This window comes from Phodopus roborovskii, unplaced genomic scaffold, assembly GCF_943737965.1.
Source record: "Phodopus roborovskii unplaced genomic scaffold, PHOROB, whole genome shotgun sequence".
Classification (NCBI taxonomy): Eukaryota; Metazoa; Chordata; class Mammalia; order Rodentia; family Cricetidae; genus Phodopus; species Phodopus roborovskii.
This window is the reverse complement of record NW_026126409.1, coordinates 32,928,011-32,947,578: the sequence shown is the minus strand read 5'-3', so window position 1 is coordinate 32,947,578 and position 19,568 is coordinate 32,928,011. Positions and strand designations below refer to the sequence as shown.

General features: G+C 36.4%; 1 protein-coding gene across 2 annotated transcripts in view; it reads left to right on the top strand.

The window, feature by feature from the left end:
- The window catches only part of Msr1 (macrophage scavenger receptor 1), a 66,058-nt gene that overhangs the window by 34,944 nt on the left and 11,546 nt on the right, over positions 1 to 19,568 (top strand). Inside the window, exons 8-9 of one of the 2 annotated variants that reach the window (XM_051182290.1) lie at positions 436 to 489; positions 2,626 to 3,949. In XM_051182290.1, coding sequence (XP_051038247.1) covers positions 436 to 489; positions 2,626 to 2,636 — 65 coding nt within the window. In that variant the 3' untranslated portion in view covers positions 2,637 to 3,949. Of the gene's footprint in view, positions 1 to 435; positions 490 to 2,625; positions 3,950 to 19,568 lie in introns of those variants that run through there. The other variant, XM_051182289.1, reaches the window with a different exon arrangement.

The window sequence follows — 19,568 nt, the reverse complement described above, 5'->3', positions numbered from 1 at the left end:
AAGAAAATGAAAATTAGTTTGCAGAAATTATATTATCTTGCCTGTTTTGTGAAAGGGGGACATACCACACCTGTGTAAATAACTTTGATATTATAATACCAAAGTTAAAATGGGGTTTCAAAAGTGACCATCATTATTATCAGCATGGCTTGGTTATTATTTTTAACTAACTATAAGTTGCTATAAATGGTTATCTTATTTTGTGGTGTCCTATTTCCATTTAAAGCAAGTTATGTGGAGTTTAGGGCTATTGCTCAGTGGTATAGTATGTGATGAGGATACACAGGCCTGGGATGCAATCTCCAGCACTCCAACATGGAAAAGAATAAGGAAAGAAAGAGGGGCAGGGAAAGAGAGTGATATATCAGCATTTTGTGTTTAACTGTTTTTTTTTTTTTTTTTTTTTTTTGTCTTTTGCTGTTTTTATTTCCTAAGGATACCCTGGACCAAAAGGTCAAAAAGGAGAAAAGGGGAGTGCAGGCATATCAAGTAAGTGTTTGTCTTCTCGTTTCCTGTGTCAGTTTAGTTTTAATAAAGTTAGATTGTCATACTCGTGGTGTAGGCTTGAAAGTAATATAGAGAGATTTAGCATTGATCTGCAGAGCTTCTGTAGAAGCCAGCCAGTTTCCTCTAAATAAAACATGCTAATTGGAGTAAAACAAATAGATTAGATTACACAACTTTTTCAAACTCATTATGCATTTGTACTGTTTTTTTTCTTCTTCTTCTGGTTTTTTTTTTTTTTTTTTTTTTTTTTTTTTTGATGAGTACTATTTTCTAAAGAAAAAAATCACATAGAAAATTGTCCAATTTTCAAGTTAATTTCTCCCCACTGAAGGGAAATCAAGCCTATGAATAGAAATAATCACAGTCCCTTTACATACTAAGTGAGTTCACGAAAAGCTCATATATAGACATGTGGATAACTTGAAGACCTTGACAGAATAATGTTAGGGTTTTGGTTTTGTATTGTTCTGTTTTAACTAAAACCCTGAAAATACCATATTCTATATCCAAGACTTTCAACCTTCAAAGGGATAGACTTCCCATCAAGGAGCTTCATTAATGGAATGAAGACCTATCATTGAAATGCAGAAAACTTGGGTATTAGACAAATATCAGCTGATATGGCATCCATTAGCTAGTTCATAAGCAATTTGTTGTGTATAGGATGAACATACTTTAATGTAATAATTGTGAAGATGAATGAAGATCCACCCCTTGGGTTCTTAAAACCAAACAGTGCTTCCCTGTCTTCCAAAGAAAGTCTACATGTCAAATGCATGTTGTGAGCATGACTGGTGTGATCCATAGCCACACTCTCCTCATTCAGGGCTTGGTTTAAAAAGATCATGGTTAAGTCTTTATAAACCAAACCTTGCTGGTTTTAGTTTTGATCATTTTTAAAAATATAGAATCAGTATTTTTTTTTGTTGTCACAAAATAGTTACTTTAACCTAATACCAGGTACAAATGGCACAATTAGCATCATTTATGGTTTTGATAAGCCATTGAAGCTAATTTAACTATGATGCTTAAAAGTTGAACAACATATAAGAATGGTGGATTTCTCAGTACTTCTGTGCTTTCTTTACTGCTATTAACATACTAAGGCAACATAATCACATTCCATTGTCCATGTTTTCTTTCAGGTGGTCACTTGTCTGCTAGATGTTTGTTAATGGCCCTTTATCTCTTTTCTCTTTCATCCCATATAATTTCAGTTGATCTCTTATCAGACCCTAGTCCTTAAGTTTCTGTGTATCTTTGTCTATGCCTTCATTTTCTCACAATTTTATATAAAGTGTCTTGACCTCATCTCCTTTCTCTGATGCTCCCTCAGAGCTTTGAAACATTGCAGTTGTGTTTGGCACATAAAGAGCATCTCTACTCTTAATCTATACAATGAAAAACCATACTACTTTCTGTTTCCTGTAGCTTCGAAATGCTTGTAATAATTTTCAGCTATGTCTAGAAATTTACATTACAAATTTGTATGGCTATTTGGGAGTTTGAATACTTTGAGAAAGCAGTAAGAGCTATTTTTGTGGATGAGTACATACAGTCTCTTGATTCTTCTACAGTCCCCAGTGAGACTGTAAAGCAATCCACAATACTCCAAATGAATAAATAATAATATGCCTGCAAATCTAATATAAAATGCCCTGACTTTCTGTGTTTACCTTGCAATCACATATGCTTTATCCTCTTTTCTCTCGGTGAGAAATCTCTCAAAATTACAGAGATACCACAATTGCCACTAATTATTCTTTTATTTCCCTACTCTTGAATGGTCAATAATTTTTGCTTGCTTTGATTTGGCTTTAATAATCAATGTTACATTCACCATCTTCTATGCTATTTTAGGAAAATACTGTTAAATATAGGATTTACTAGAAGTAGAATAGGTAGTTCAAAGGTTATGTGAATTTTACAATGAGATCTTGCAAATGCCTCCAAAATGGTTCTGTGGGTTATTATGTATGGAATTACTCAGTTCCATACAGAAGGTCAATTATGACCTTTAATCTTTGTATTGACTTAATTCAGTGTATATTTTAATAACTCCAGCATCATTTAAGTATAATAAAATAACCCTGATTTCCTCTTTTGCATATGTGTCAGGATCAGTATAACCACCTGATCATACTGGGGCAGGACCGTTTTAAGATCAGGTGGGTTGGGCAGAGCCCTCTGCTATCATCTCCTTAAAAGGCCTTTCGCCTTTGGACAAGCCTTCAGCACAACTGACTTCTGGGATCTTTATGCAACTCCTCCAAATGACCTTGGTTCCTGTGTCATGTCATGCCTGGCTTCTCCATGACTTCTCCCAACTCTGGGTGCTGTTCAGGCCCCAGTGTCATATGTTCACCATCATGAACTCTGCTACAATGAGCCCTGCCCCATGACATTGTTCACCCTTCACCCTTCACATGCTGACTAATGAGATGTCCCTTCCTCCTGCAGACCTTCTCTCACCTAATCTTATGGAATCCAATTTAATCCATTGGTTTCTAGGAGAAACTTCATGGACCTTGACTAAATATAGATTTGTTAAGCTCAAGACATTATTCTCAAATAGAAATATGGATGGAATAAAAGGAAATCTAGCCATCCATTCATTCACTCATTCATTATGTATGTTTTGGAACCAGATATAACAATAAATATTTTCCCTAACTTTATAGCTATACCAGTTATAAACAAACCAGAGAAAACTGGTATGGGGAAAGAATAGGACTGTAGGGCTATATAGATATTGAGAGGAGATAAATAATCTTCATCCCTTTGTATATTGAAGATAACTTTATTTGTATTGTTTCCCTTTCCTACCTTCTTATTCTCCAAATCAAATCATATGTATGTGAGAGAGAGAGAAACAGAGAGAGAGCAGAACTTTAATAATGTCTTCAAAACATTTGAATAAGAACCGAATTTAACTTCATTAATTGGCTATTCATTTCATACAAAAACATTTTGATGATGAAAATCAATGTTTGATTTTAATCTAGAAAGCTATTTACCTTTGTTTGCATTTTATGTTTTAAATATATGTATAAATACACATAGCTATCTATATATACATATATATATATTTGAAAATAAATATTGAAATAGAAATGGAGATATTTTGTATAAATTATAAAAGAAAAATGAAATACAAGAGAAGAAAAGAAAATGCAGGAATAATAAAGATGCAAGATGCCATGTTGTTTTCATGTTGTTTCCTCTCTGTGAGCTAACAGAGCATAAGTCTCAGGATTTTACTTTCCTTTTTGTTTTAACAGTAAGCTCTAAGATAGAAGCAGAATTCTAATGCCTGTGTGTATCTCACTTTTTCTCTTTTCTGCTCTGCTAAATGATGTCCTTTCCTACCTCACAGGGTTGTTGTGGGGACCAAATTGTGTGTGTGAAGATGTTCTGAAACTCATAAAGATCTTTAAAGTTATAGGAATGGTTTATGGCAGTCTTGCTGAACATAACAGCCTTAGTTTTCTGTTTTCATGCAAACATGTTAAATCTCTAATCATATTAGGACAGTAAGAAAATTGGAAATATTGAGAGCCAAATATGTCTCAGGTAAAAAAAGAGAGATGGTTAGAGAAAAAGGCAAGATTTGTATGTTAGATGAAGGAGCAACACAAGTGTGCCCAGTTCACAAATCAGTGAATTTGTCTTAACAAAGCAGAACAGCATTAATCAAAAGTAAGAGAAGCAGCTAAACCAGAAGCCATATCTGTTGGCAGATGTCAGAACAAAATATTAAACTAATAAAACAAAAGTCTGTCTGGGCTTCACAGGACAAAACCTGAGCCCAGGACATTTGTTTAGAAATTTCTGAAAAGGGTGGCAAAATATTGGTATTGTCACAGCTAGTTGGTGTCTAGCTTCATGCCACTAAGGTATGATCAAATCTTGTCATGAAAGAAAAGGTAATTAGCTAGTGATTCTGGCAGTCTGCAGTACTAACAGACTAGTTATTCTGTGCAAACTAGAGAAAATTGGATTTGTGCTTGTGGCTTAATTGGCCTGTGCTATGGAGTGTGTGTGACTCTTTTCTTGTGCCAGAAGAAATTGCTGGGGATAATTTTGGCTCCATACAGAATGGCCCTGATCCCAAATGTGCTGGCAGACAAATTCTAGGAATTCAGTTCTCAAGTCATCTCTCTCAAAAACCTAAGCATGGATGGTGAAGTGTGGAATATTAACCTAAACTTTCCCAATTAATGAAGATGACCGTCTTTCTCTTTAGCTAACAATAGATTCCAAAATGCCCTATTCAAAGGCATCACTTATCCCAGCTTTTATGATATATGATAAAAAGTGACAAATGGAATGTTCTAGAAAGGGTGTTTTTGTCAAGCAAGGGAACCATGTAACCAAACACTGTGGGGCATAATCTTAAAGAGTCTTAATGCTTATCTGTGGTGTGTCAGCATGCTCTGTTTGTGATCAAGGAGAGAGATAAGATGTGAATTTTCAGTATCTTATTCTCAAACTCATACAATAATATGAAAAAGTGTATTTGCTTTGATTTATACTGAGAACTCAATGCAATCTTAAATATACTTCTGAACTTTGTCAAAACATTTAGTCGGTTAAAGTTAAAACCTTCTTCTCCCATCACTAATTATAATGAACATCCAGAGGATACTTGCTGTGTACCAGCTACTTTTGATGCATTTTCATTTCTAATATTCAGAAGTGCTATTAGTATCAGTATTTAATGAACTAGAATCTAAGGTTAACTGCTAATAAAGGAAAACAGAACAAATTCAAACCCATGCCTGCCAGTTTCCAAATCCTCATGACTCTGTGAAATGCTTCCACACCAGTGAAATATTTTATGCAAGGAAATATTACAAATATTTAATATGGAGAATTTGGAGGTGGAAAATGAGGATGTTTGTAATTAGCAGTTCTATTTTGCAGAATGAGCCTTATAATTTGAAGACCCCCCCCAGGAGATTAAAAATCTATAGACTAGGTCAAATTCCAAAAGTGTCTTACTGAGTCATCTTTGTTTCTGTTTCCACTATCGTAGCTACTGCATATGTTGCCTGCATTCTCTCCCTCAAGTCTATTACTCAGACACATCGTCTTCCTGGAAGTGCTCTCAAGACTTCCATTACCAGTAATGAGAGTTACTTACTTGTGCCTTGGGAAAAGCTACCTGCTAATAGTTACCTTTATTTTAGTAACTGACTCAGTTTTCACATTTTCCAGGATTGCTGGCTGCTTTGATGCCTCTTTGCACTTACTGTGTTTTCATTTTCTTTTTCTTTTTCAAGTTCCAGAGTGTACTTGTCATAGTAGCACTAGTTGCAAGCCAGCAAAATAGGCTACACTATACTGGAATAGGAATGGCTCTTGGTAAATTAGACAATGCTACCCACTTTTATGACAAGTGTGTTTTGTCTATAGCTTCCTATGAGTCCCCAGATTGTTAATAATACCATACAACATTCCTCTAACACAATACATGTGGCTCTTAACTACTAATATGTCTTGTAAACTGAAACAGATTTAAATCAGCAATGGATAAGTAGTTAGCTCATCCTGTACAGTCCCTCTCCCTAATTACTCTCACAGCCTGAACTTCAGCAGACCCAATTATAAAGAAAAAGTCAATAAAATTCTATCCAAGATTTGTACCAGCAAATTAGAAGTTTGGCCAGAATGTACAGGGGTTCAGAAAGAGAAAAGAGACCAAGATTGTGAATTCAATCCCCTTTAATATTCTTTGGGAAACCAAGAATCTGCCCACAACCCTTCTTTAGTTAAGAGCCACTGTCTTCTGTGCTATGGTAGGAAATTCTGTACAGGAATACAACATCATTTACTTTGTTCACATTAAAGCACTTTGTAGCTATAGGCTTGCAACCTACTATTTGGTCTCCTCAACTGTCTTATCTGGAAGTATGCTATTGTTAGATACTGAGTCTCAAGTTACAGTTCCCTAGAACAATAGCTAGCTAGACTGCACAGGACAAGTCCAAGAGCAGCACTTGAATTTGGGATTAAGTTGTGTACTTTTCACTATTACTTAGGATGCAAAAATTACTCTTATTTTATTCCTCCTGTAAATCAGCACACCCTGATTGATACTGTTCTGAGAAAAATATGTGAATTCCAGAAATTTTATAGAGCAATTTAAAGGCCTCAGTGTGAATTGTATAGTAAAATGGCTATGTTTCCTAATGACATTTTAAAGTCTGGATTTTCGTATCTTTGGAATGCTGACAACTGTAACGGAGCACAAATATTCAGTTTTCATTCACAATGTTTTCATAAAACTCCATATGTTTTGTAGCATGATTCATTAGTCTCTAGTAAAATAATTAGATGTTCTCTTATAAATTATCCTCTAAATGGAACTCTCTCCTGTCATAGCCACATTTCACATTTTAATTTTTTAATATTCATTTACTATAATTTATTAGTTCCTTGAAAATGTCATATGATGTGTTTCTATCATATTTACCCTCCTTCTGTCAACTCTTCCCAGATCTACCCTGCTTGTGTACCTAAGACCAGTCAGTGTCATCCACATATTCTTGGATGTGACCACTGACTGGAGTATGGTAAACTTACCAGGAAAACTTGACTCTCTCCCAGCAGCTATCAATCACCAGTAGCTCCTTAGCAAGGATTGGGATTTTTCCCACAGTCCCCCCTCATCATGTCTTGATTTGATCTGGCTTGAGCATGAACCAGTCTTGTGCATGCTGTCATAGCCACTGTGATTTATGTGCAGCTGTTCTACTAGAACCAGAAGACACTGTTTCCCTGCAGTCATTGACCACTGCTAACTCTTATACTTTTTATTTTTTCTCCTTTTCTTATTCCTTTATTTTTTTTTTTACTTACTTTTCTTATTTTACATATCAATCCCAGTTCCCTGTCCCTCCCTTCTTTTCTTACTCCCTCCCTTCTATGCCTCCCCAAGTCCAAAGGGAGGGTGATGCCTTTCAGGAGGGATCAGCAAAATCTGTCAAGTCATTTGGAGTAGGGACTAGGACATCTTTCCTGCCTCTAGGTTAAGGGAGAATCCATCTATGGGGATGTGCTTCCAAAGTCCTTTTGTGCACCAGGGACACATCCTGGTTCCAATTTTAGAGGTCCCTTAGGCTGCCCAGGCCTTCTAACTGAGACCCAAGTTCAGGGGGTCTGAGTTGGTCCAATGCTGGTTTCCAAGCTATCAGTCTGGGGGTCCATTAGCTCCTCCTTATTCAGGTCAGCTCTCTCTGTAGGTTTCCATAGCCTTGTCTTGTCGCCATTTTCTTATCATTCCTCCCTCTCTGCATCTGGATTAGAGGAGTTCAGTTCAGTGTTTAGCTGTGGGTGTCTACTTCTGTTTCTATCAACTACTAGATGAGGGCTCTATGATGGTAGATACATCAGTCATCAATCTCATTATCAGTGAAGGGAATTTAAGGTAGCCTTTCCACTATTGCTCAGATTGTTAGTTGGGGTCATCCTTGTAAGTCTCTGGAGATTTCTCTAGGGTCAGTTTTCTCTTCAAACCTATCCTATAATGGCTTCCTCTTTAATGGTATGTCTCTGGTTTTTTTTGTTTTTTTTGTTTGTTTTTTTTTTTTTTTTGTCTTGTCTATTTCTCCCTGCCTCAATCTTTCTAGTCCCATGTGCTTTCCTCTCCTCCCCTTCTCTTTCTCCTAGCTCCCTCTCCATTCACTACCTCCCCCGCAATCCTAATATGCTCACGATATCTTGTTCCTTTCCTCTTTTGTGAGGGACCTTGTATGAGTCTCTTAGGTTCCTCTTTGTATCCTAGTTTCTCTGGTGGTATGAATTATAGATTAGTGATCCTTAGCTTTATGTCTAAAATCCATATATGAGTGAGTACATACCATGTTCCTCTTTTTGTGACTGGGTTAACCTCATTCAGGATGGTTTCTTCAAGTTCCATTATTTGCCTGTTAATTTCAAGATTTCATTGTTTTTTTCTGCAGAGTAGTATTCCATTGTGTAAATGTGCCACATCTTCTTTATCCATTCTTCAGTTGAGGGGCATCTAGGTTGCTTCCAAGTTCTTGCTATTACAAATAATGCTGCTATGAACATAGTTGAACAGATGTCCTTATTGCATGAATGTGGATCATTTGGGTATATGCCTAAGAGCAGAATTGCCGGGTCCTGTGGTAGACTGATTCACATTTTTCCTGATGATGATCTCCAAAATGGTTGTACAAGTTTGCACTCTCACCAGCAGTGGAGGAGTGTTCCTCTTTCTGTACATCCTCTCCAGCATAAGGAGTAAAATGGTATCTTAGAATTGTTTTGATTTGCATTTCCCTGATAGCTAAGGATGTTGAGCACTTTCTTAAGTGGCTTTCAGCATTTTCGACTTGCTCTGTTGAGAATTCTCAAAGATCTCTGAACCCTCCCTCCATTTCTGATAACCACATATCACCCACAGGAACACAAGTTAGGCATCACAAGAACATGGATGTTCCAATCACAAAAAATAACTAGTCAAATAAATTTTATTCATATTTACTAAAAACCCTAATAGATCCCTAATGAATATTTTGAAATTTTAAAATCAGCCATTTTGTTTAAGTGGGCAGCAAACCTGGGGTTTTGTGCAGCAAGTTAAATGTTATGCCACTGGGTTGAATTACCTGCTAGTTCATTTTCTCTTTGACAAATCACCTTATAGAAAGAAAAGATTGTATTGGCTCACTGTTTGAGGATGGCATAAAGCATTGTGGCAAACAAACTGTGAAGTTAGGAGCATGAGAAAGCTGTCCATGTTTTGTCCACGGTTAGGAAACAAAGAAAGAAACAAAGAAACGTTAATTTTTAAAGTTTATTAACTCCAGGAATCCTAAAATGTGTAGATGTCTTTCACAGTTGTGGTTTAGTCTTCCCATCTCATTTAATACACTCTAGAAACTCCCTTACAGACATTCCCAAGTATTTGTCTCCCATGTGATTCTAGTTTCTGTCAAGTTGACAATATTAATTCAATAAAAAAAAGCAATCCATTTATTTATGTATTTTTGAGATAAGACTCACTAGATAGCCAATCTAGCCTCAAAATTGTTATCTTTCTGTATCTGCTTCCTGAGTGTTGGGACTAAAGGTATTCCATGCTATGCCCAGCTAAAAAAGCAATCCTGTTTAAGAAGGCATTTTTTGTTTTTTTGTTTGTTTTGTGTGTGTGTGTGTGTGTGTGTGTGTGTGTGTGTGTGTGTGTATGTATGTATGTGTGTTCAAATCGTAACCTAGCAGATGTAGTATCCTTATTTCCCATCTAAAAATGAAAGAAAAGCTTGCTCTTTCAAGTTTCCCTTTTATTTGTCGTCTTCTATATCTGAATACACAAGCACAAAACGTAAGTGAAAAGGGGAAAAGTAAACATGTTACTCTTCCTGCATGGTCACAATCAGTTGATTGGTCTTATTCACAGTTCTGGAGATTAGAAGTCAAACACGGAAGTGGCAGCAGGGGACCTATTTGCTTGGCTTGCCAATGACCATCTCCTCACTGCAACCTCAAAGGCAACATGGCCTCTGGGAACCTTGTGATTTTCCACTCCTAAGGCATCAACCCTGTTGAGCTATGGCTCTGCTTTTATCAAGTCTTTAAGCATGAATTCCTCTGTAATGGACATAGATAGAAGCACAGTCATACTGGAGGTTAGTAAATGATTACATGAACTTAGGAGGAACATACTCTAGTCCTAGCAGAAAATACCAACACTTGATCTTCCTCCTCAGCAACAATGAAGGAGTGAATTAGTATCGACACTGTGTGTATTGGCCATCTTATGTCTGCCTTTTTACATATCTAGGAAGAGAGTCTTTCTGTCAGTTTTTCCCTAGAAGAGGCTTAAATTATACCATAAAAATTTGAGACAAGTGAATGCTAAAATTTACAAGAACAATTTCACTTGTATTTGTTTTTTACTAATTTTGAAACTTTAAATTTTAGTGATGTTCTTTACTATCATGCCATTTCATGAAATCATAGCTGTTACCCAGGAGGTTTCACCTTTTAAAAGCTTTCTGTCAAATAGAATGACAATGGCAATCACTTGCATTCTTCCTCAAAGAATTATCACCAGTATGTTTGTGAGAGCAGTTGAGTGGGATGAAAATGGTGGTACAAACATGTAATTTCAGCATTTGGGAGCCCGGGGCAGCAGCATTGCAAATTTGAGGCCAGCTTAGGTTATATAGTGAGAATCTTTGTTTTTAAAAAAAGCAGTGAAGAACAACAACAACAACAATGAAATGAAGGAGGCAGAGGCAGGAGATTCTCTGTGAATTGGAGACCAACCTAATCTATTGAGGTAGTTCCAGGACAGCCAGGACTTCACAAAGAACACACACACACACACACACACACACACACACACACACAAATACTACACAAAACAAAAAATCCTGAAAACCTGAATTGAAAAGTAGCACAAAAAAAAAAAAAAATCAAAACGTCTGCATTAAAGATACAAATATATTGGCTCATAAAAGAATTCTACAAGATGGATTTTACTTCATGAATAGCAGGCTACAGGTTGTATCAGGCTCTCTATATGAACAAAATTAATGGGATGGATATACATATACACACACAGATGCATGTGTGTGTGCATGTGCATGTGTTTGCGTGTGTGTGTGTGTGTGTGTGTGTGTATCCTTCCTACACATACACACCTGTGCACACACACAGGTGGATTTTAAAATAGTATCAGAACAAATAATTGCAACAATGATCTGAGAAACTAGTAGTTACTCTGACCTTGAGGCTGGGTCTCTCAGCACTTGGAAGAGTCTCACAATGTCTGTCTCTCACTGGGGAAGAGGTAGATAAACTGTAAATTAGATAAGCCAGTAGTTATTCATTATACAACACTGGGTGCCTCCCTTGTCTCAGTCTGGCATTGGAAGCCTGGAAAGTTCAATGGTCCCTAGGCCAGGACAAAAACTTGGAAACACTGGTTATGCCATTAGTGACACAAGCAGCAATAGCAACAGGGCACATGAACTGCAGCCAGATGGAGGCCAAGAGAATGAATGGCAAGATGAACTTCCTTCTGCCACATCCTTTTTAACCCATGCTTGAACAAGAAGTTACTGCCCATATCCACTCTTCTCACATCACTCTGAGCAATCAAGACACGTCTTTGGACAAGTCTCCTCCTCAGGCAGTTCTAATTTGTGTCAAGTTGACATTAAAGGCAAGTAAAAAACTGGAGTTCAAGTTAAATCATCAGGACTCAGTCTCCGTGCGTGTCTCTTCAATTTCATATTTGTCATCTCTGTTGTGACTAGCTTCATGCTGAGCTATATTATTTTTACAACTTGCTACCTTTTTCCTTAAAACCTTCCTCTGATTCATCTCTGCTTGGGGCTGAGCTTGCTCTTGACTACCGTGTTTAGGGATGGGTGTACTCATTTCCCAACAATGCTCTAAATGCCTAGTAATTAGGAAGACATGATTTTCTTTTCAGAATCTCAAGGGTACAAGGACACAGAAGACTGAACAACCCTCACTGTGTGGTTTAGTAACATTTAGGAACAATCTTGCTGATTGCTCATTGGATGCTATTTTAGCAGCTCAATTCCTTCACAGTGGGAATGAGTTATAATCAAGTAACCACATTGCATCTAGGAGCCAATGATCTAGAAGTGACTAATAGCCTGCAGGAGGTACAGAAATAACCTCTGGGAATATGTTACATGTATGTAACAGACGTGACATAGAGATTCCCATTCATGGGCTTTGTGCCATGAGCTGGGCCAGATGCCTTATAAAAGCTGTTTGGGGAATTTGGCTAAACATCTTTTATTATGTAATGCATGCTGCTGCCATCATTTTGTGCTAAGTCAGGTATCAGAATTTTTAAGAAGCAATGTTAGGAATAATCTTCCACTGCGCTTGGCATTCTGCAGTGTGCTTTAAATGCTTTGTCTTCTTCACTTGATACTCACAAATAATCTGTCACTGTGGTTTCCTTATGAATGTTCAAGAACCTTTGAAAACCTCTGTAAAACCTGCTATAGGTTTGGTTGCTCTATGTATTTTGAAATCTGGCTGAGCTGACATTCATCTCAAAATCTTCAACTCAAATACAACATTTTAATGACTCTTAAACCAACTTTTCCCTTCAAATATCCTTACAATACATTGTGGTTTAAGTTAGACCTCATCATAGTTCTATAGGAGAAAGTTGTAATAATAAATGAAAATGCAAATAGCACAACTGCTTGTCCATAGTTATGAGGACAGTTATGAGGACACAGTTGGGACTAGAAGTTAGTCTCTTAGGCTTCCAGTTTGGAGAAGTATCCTCTTTCAAGACACTGGCTCACCTATCTCTGAACCTGACTTGTGATATTCTTAAAGTGTTTGGTACTTTTGTCTAACTGACAGCCTGTCCATTGAGATTCACCACTCATAGGTGTATTTTTTCTGTTCTTATTCTTATCTAAACAAAACAAGCCAAACCACATTCATCCATATTTTTTTTGTTCCCACACTGGTCAAACAAATGGAATCCACTATATTCTGGATAAGGAGAGTGGGTTCTCTTTTGACTCTTTTGGCGTTTCACATACTCTGTCTCTAATACTACTAGGTACAGCAGTGATCCATGGATTATGGCTGCCTCTGTTAGAAACCAATGTACTGAAGACTCCCCCTACACACACACACACACACACACACACACACACACACAGAGAGAGAGAGAGAGAGAGAGAGAGAGAGAGAGAGAGAGAGAGAGAGAGTTGACTCCTACCTATCCCATTAAGTAAATGTAATTATAGCTTGTGGAGATATAAACTTTGTTAACATAAACAAAATATAAAAGTAAAATATAGCAGACAATGCTATAGGAGTATATATTGCCTTTGATGGGCCTCCAAAATCTAATTCAAGTTATAAGCACTCTGTAATTGTGTGAAGTTACTTTCCTCTCATAGAAATTGGGAAAGTCCATTTTAATTTCTCAGAACTGCCAGTGACTAAGCAGATTAAACGTCAGTGAACCAAATTTGGGACAGCTTCTCTCCATAAACCTCACATTTTTAAATCTCCTTGCAACATATGACTTTATAGGAAAATTCTCAAAATAAACTATGATTAACTTCCATTCTGCTGTTCATACAATACTTCAAACATTAGGCAAGTCAATTTACATGCGACACTTGCAACCCCAATCCTAAAAGACAAATATTAGTTTATTTATTTTCTACAAAGAGGTGCATGAAATTCCACCAAAATCTGTCAAAAATGTACAAATTTAGAAATCAATATATACAATACCCTATGAGATCTTTTCAAAGATTGTGTCATTCTAAATGAACCTTGATTAAATTCTTAATTGTTGGCCTGTTGATTTGGGGGCTCTGGTGTCTCAAATGATAAGCAACTAGTTAAACAAATTAACAGTTCATAAATAGGTAAATGTTACCATGTAGAATTTTGAAACTCTTACTTTTAAGTTCCTTTACAAAATAAGACTTAGAAATAGTACCAGATTGTTCTAATACGGTAATATGCAAATAAATGATCTCTCACACCTCTTCAGAAATATGTTTCACAGGAATTTTAAATCCTAGTACTGTTTTCTTTTTAGGTATTTAGCTTTCTTTTGGCTAGAGTATCTTAAAACATCAATTATGAAATTTTTTATATTGACAATTTAAATATAGAAATACTAGTTTTTAAAATTGTTTCAATATTTAAGGCCAATGTTAGTGGCACACACCTTTAATCCCAGCATTTGGGAGGCAGAGGCAGGCAGATCTCTGTGAATTTTAGGGCAGCCTGGTCTACAGAGCTAGTTGTAGGACAGGCTCCAAAGCAATACAGAGAAATCCTGTCTCGAAAAAACAAACAAATAAAATTATATTAAAATATAAGCTACTCAAAATTGTACTCATAATAGTATCTAATATAACTTATTTTGATGAAATACATTCTCAATACTTATTACAATGTTTGTTAGAGCATGTAGTTAAAAACCATGACTGATTTTGAGAATGGACTCATTTCCCTCCTTAAACAAAACTGTTACTGTTTGGCTTACTCTGTAGACTTCAAGTGTTGACCATTTTGACTTTCAATATCAAAATAAAATTGAGCACCAATGTCATAGTCTAAGACTAAAAGTGCCTCTATCCTACAATACTTTGATGAAATCACTGTCTTTCTTACACAAATTTCTGCCTCTCTGTTTCATGTTATTTCAAAAATGCAATCATATTTACTGGGAATCTCAGAAAGTGACCTGAATTAGACTGTACTTGTACATATATTTAAACAAAAGTTAGTTCACACTGAGTTAAGGTGAGCTCTAATTCAGTGATTATGTGAAAATGGTAGTATACCTGGCGAAGATCTGAAATACAGTAGCTACAAACCCAAACCACCAAGAATTGGTGAGACACTGGAGCTCGAAAGATGCAAGCACAGATTCCACAGAGTCTTGAGAAAGAGTTAGTACTGTCTATTGCGTGGAAAATAAGAATCTGGAAAAACAAATAGGCTGATGGATGTTTATTCAGGGAAAAGTCTTTTTACACCAAAAACAGATGACCACTGCAGATTCTCATCCAAAGGATATCTCTGGATGCTCTCTGTCTCCAATCAGGATGCAAAAGAGTGGGCTGGAGTTTGGGACCCCAGATCTAGTCCTTCCAGATCACACCAGCACCTGTCCCCATGTCCCAATGGGCCTGGTCAGTGCAATGGGTGTGGTCAGGGTGGATATCTCACTACAATTCCCCTTTTAGTCCAAAGAAAAGATTTAGGCTTGGTACTAAACTAAATACAAAGACAGTGAATATCAAGTATGCTCTAGGAAAAGGAAAATTAAGAACATACACACTTATGAACTATTGTCAGTGAACAAGAGCAAATGGCAAGAACTCTACCTGTCAGCTCCTTTATTTCAGTCATATGACCTCCTAAACTGAATTTCTATTTTAAACTACACAGCCACAGTTTGTTATGACAACCATTGGAAAGACATTTTTGGTTCTGCTTTCTCTCAAACTTCATTCCAACATCACTCACTCCTCATTTGAGGACATGCAACAGCTCTGCTTAGGCACCTAACCGAATGATATTGCTATCCATACCTAGTTGGGAAGTGTTGGCACAAACCTCATATAATGTTAACTTGAACCTCCATTACACTGTCTTGATATTTTCTGCTAAACTGGACACCATTAACTTCACAAGTCAATCTCTGTAGTGTAACACCAACAACAAATACTCTCACTGTTCTCTTTGACACATCCGCTGATCTTGTTCCTGTCCTTTCTGACTTCTGAAGTAAGATCCAAAATCTGTCTGATGACTGGTCAATGAACATAGTTCTGGGCTATGAATTTCACGTTTTAAAAATCTCACTAGGTAAAGTAGCAGGTCATTTGCAGGAGTTTACCATGTTGTAAAGTCTTTCAGATCAAAGTGTAACCAGGTAAACATAAACTTAAATGCATACATTTGGGGTTCTAATATGACAACTGCCATTGTAATAAATGTAACCCTAAAATATAATGCCAACAAAGAAGGGAGAGGTGGGGTAGGAGGGAAAAAGAGAGGGTGGAAGGGATGGAAAAAGAAAGGGAAAGTCAGAAAGCTGGAGAAAGATTACAAGCATGAGTAAAGATTCTATCAATACAGATAGATGTTCCTCTGGGTATCCACATCATAAACTGAAAATATCATAAATCAATAAAGCAGTGGATATACCTATCCTCCCAATCCTCTAAATGCAGCAATACAGCACCCCATGGTCTTGGTACTTCCTTTCCTCTGTACTCAAGGCTGACTGGGTGCTGTTTCCTGCTTCTGCTCTTCTGTGTCTGAAGTATACAGCATAGCATGTCACTGCCAAAGGAGAGACAGTGACCAGACATTAAATGACAACCTCATTTACTTTAGAAGTCTGTTGCCAAACATAGCCCTATTGGAAACTTCCATTGTCCTACAGGATTGTATTTGTAGCTACTAAAGACAGCAAATTGCCCCTGTGACCAACCAGGTGACAAACATTTACTTTTCATGCTCATTGGTGGCTATCACTCCTCACTTAAGTTGTTAGAGACTGAGACAGCTGCATACAACCTGAAAATAGTTGTGTATACATTCCAATAAAATTTATCTGAAGATCAGACAGCAGGTTGGAATTACCTATAGCCCATAAATGTTCCTCAGTGGTTTAGAAGAGGCCCAGCAAAGTAGTAGAAACATATTAGGGGAAATATTCAAGGCAGCTAACTCTTACCCGAAATATCCAGCAGGTCTTTTCTACCTGCAACAGCTCATCAGAGTAGAATAATAGTCCCCGTTGGAAAAGAACAAATGTTACATGAGAAAATGGTGAATATCCATGCATAGCCATGCACATCAGTATAAAGGTATTTAATATAGACACATCATGTGTTATTTCTGTTGATTTCACCACAAAATAAAAGCTTTAAACCTCAGGTAAATGAAAACTCTGAAATTTCACATAATTTTAAGGAATGCATTTTTTTTATTTTGAACATTATAAAAATCTTATTAACTTTAAAGGCCCAATAAGTTGTTTTAATAAAATTCTTCATCAAACAGAGGAATATGTCTGATACACAGAATTGTGTTTAGTTAGATGTATTTGACTATTATCAGGTAATATTTTCTTCTCTAACAGTTGATTCTATTTCTTTTCTGTGAAGGGGATTTTTTTGCAAATTATAAAGATATAATTAATAGAATAAATCATTCAGTAGGTGATAGTACTGACCTCGGTTTATCTCACCTGATTCTGGAAAAAGTCTATATCAGTGAAACTTAGGAGAGGTAGAAAAATCTATCCAGAATATGAATACTATATACAGATTAAAAATGTATAATATATGGCAAAAATTTCAGGAGAAGGAATCTACTTCACTAAACATATTAGTGTGTTAGAAGCATGTTCATGTAGTTTTTTTTACTCCTGTAACTATAAACTAAATTCAGAAGAAACTCTGATCTCCAGACACTCTGACAACTATTAGAGTTGAGGGGGTATGAAATGCCATGGCTGGGGCTTGTGCAATTTTGTCTGTCATGAAAACAGTCCCTAGTGGTACTAGGCATTATACATAAGCATTCCTGTATGAGAGGAAAGAACTGAGTTACATCCTTAACCTTGTTTGGTGCTTTTCATTTCAAGACATGACCTCACTAAGTTGCCCGGCCTGGCCTTGAACACACTCTTGTAGCAAAGGCCAGTCTTGAGTTTTTTTTTATCTCCTACTTCAGCCTCACAAGCAGCTGATTCAGAAACAGAATGCGCGTAAGATACCAGTTCTTCATTGAGCTTCTTTCCTAATGCAGAGATGGCAAAGGTTAGCAGAGATGGTCATGTCAATAGGATATAATTGAAAAAAAAATGCAGATGATCAACATGCAGTGGCATATTGTAGTCTTCCTCTTTGGAACAATGAATCATAAAATTATTTGAAGCTTTTTCTTTTCTTTTAAAATTACATTTTAAATTTTTGAAAATTCATTACTTATATATAATATATTGTATTGATATCAGGTTTTCTATCACCATTACCTTCTCTTCTCTCCTTTCCATTCCTGGCCCTTTCCCTTCTGTGTTTCAAGTAGACCTTTCCTATCTCCAATTGTGTGTGTGTGTGTGTGTGTGTGTGTGTGTGTGTGTGTGTACATGTGTGTACCAGTCTATTGCAAGTAGTCACAGATTCTGTATTCATAATTGCCTTGGCCATACCATATCCAGAAGATAGCATTTTATAACATTCGTTCCCATCCTTCACTTCTTACATCTCTGCAACCTGGTCTTTTGCAATGTCCTCTGGGCCTTTGAGTGAGTGATTTAGATGCCCCCTGACGGCTGTTTCTGATATAACATGCCTCCTTTCTTAAGTATGCAATGTCTTCTTCTAGTTCGTGTATCTCAAAATGTGGTTGTTAGACAAGCAACATCAGAACCACCTGGGAACATGTTGTACATGGGAATTATAAGGTTCCACTCAGGCCCTACTAAATTTGGAGAAAGAAATTTGGAATTTCGCTTTATACCATGAATTAAGAACCACTGCTCAAGGGCAAGAAAGAGTCATAAATGACATCTATAGAGGAGGACGACATTAAGGATGCTAACATACACAAGTTTGGGGATAACCAAGCTTACATAATTAAATGTTTGAAGATGTCAGTTTGTCCCTAGAATGCATGATAAAAATGTTATATCTGGATATACTCTACTTTGTAAAAATGAACACTCAAGCATAACACTACTAAGTACAATGTTACTCTATTAATATAGAAAACTTTATACATTCATTCTTAGAATATTCTATTTTCTTAGGCACTTTATATAAATGATTAGATCACTTGTGGATTTTTCTAAGTTGTTGAGTTTGGATCCTGTCGCAGCAGGTTATTTATATTTCAAAAATGTTTAGTTTTTCTTGAGTGAGAAATAGATTTGTGCTTTGGCATGATTCCATTAATTCTGCAGAATCAAGAACATAGTTATAATAATGTCTATCTACATGCCACACCCCCTGTTATGCTTCTGTGGAGCTCTCTAAGTTTGTCATGTTATAGGAAAGTTTTGACTTCCTTTATATGTTGATAAATGACTATTTTAACAAAGTTTACTTGGAATAGGAGAAAATGTCACTGAATATTTCTTAAATATAATAAACTCTAAAAACAAAAGCCATAAAATTCGGACACTAGAGAACTATTTGTTATTTTATGTTATGAGTCTTACATGTCTGTCTGTCTGTCTGTGCAACATAACATGTAGGTGCCTCATTCCCACAGAGGCTAGATAGGAAGCATCAAGTCCCCTGGAACTACAGTGTTAAATGGTGTAAATCACTATGTGGATATTACAAATTGATCCTCTGGAAGAGAAGCAAGTGATCTAACCACTGAGCAATCTCTCCAGCACACTCTGACTTGTTTTATAATTTAGTATTACTCCAACTTCTAATTGAAAGGGTACGCTTAAATATTACTTTATATATTATATCAATTATATCAAATATACTTTAAATAATATTAAATTA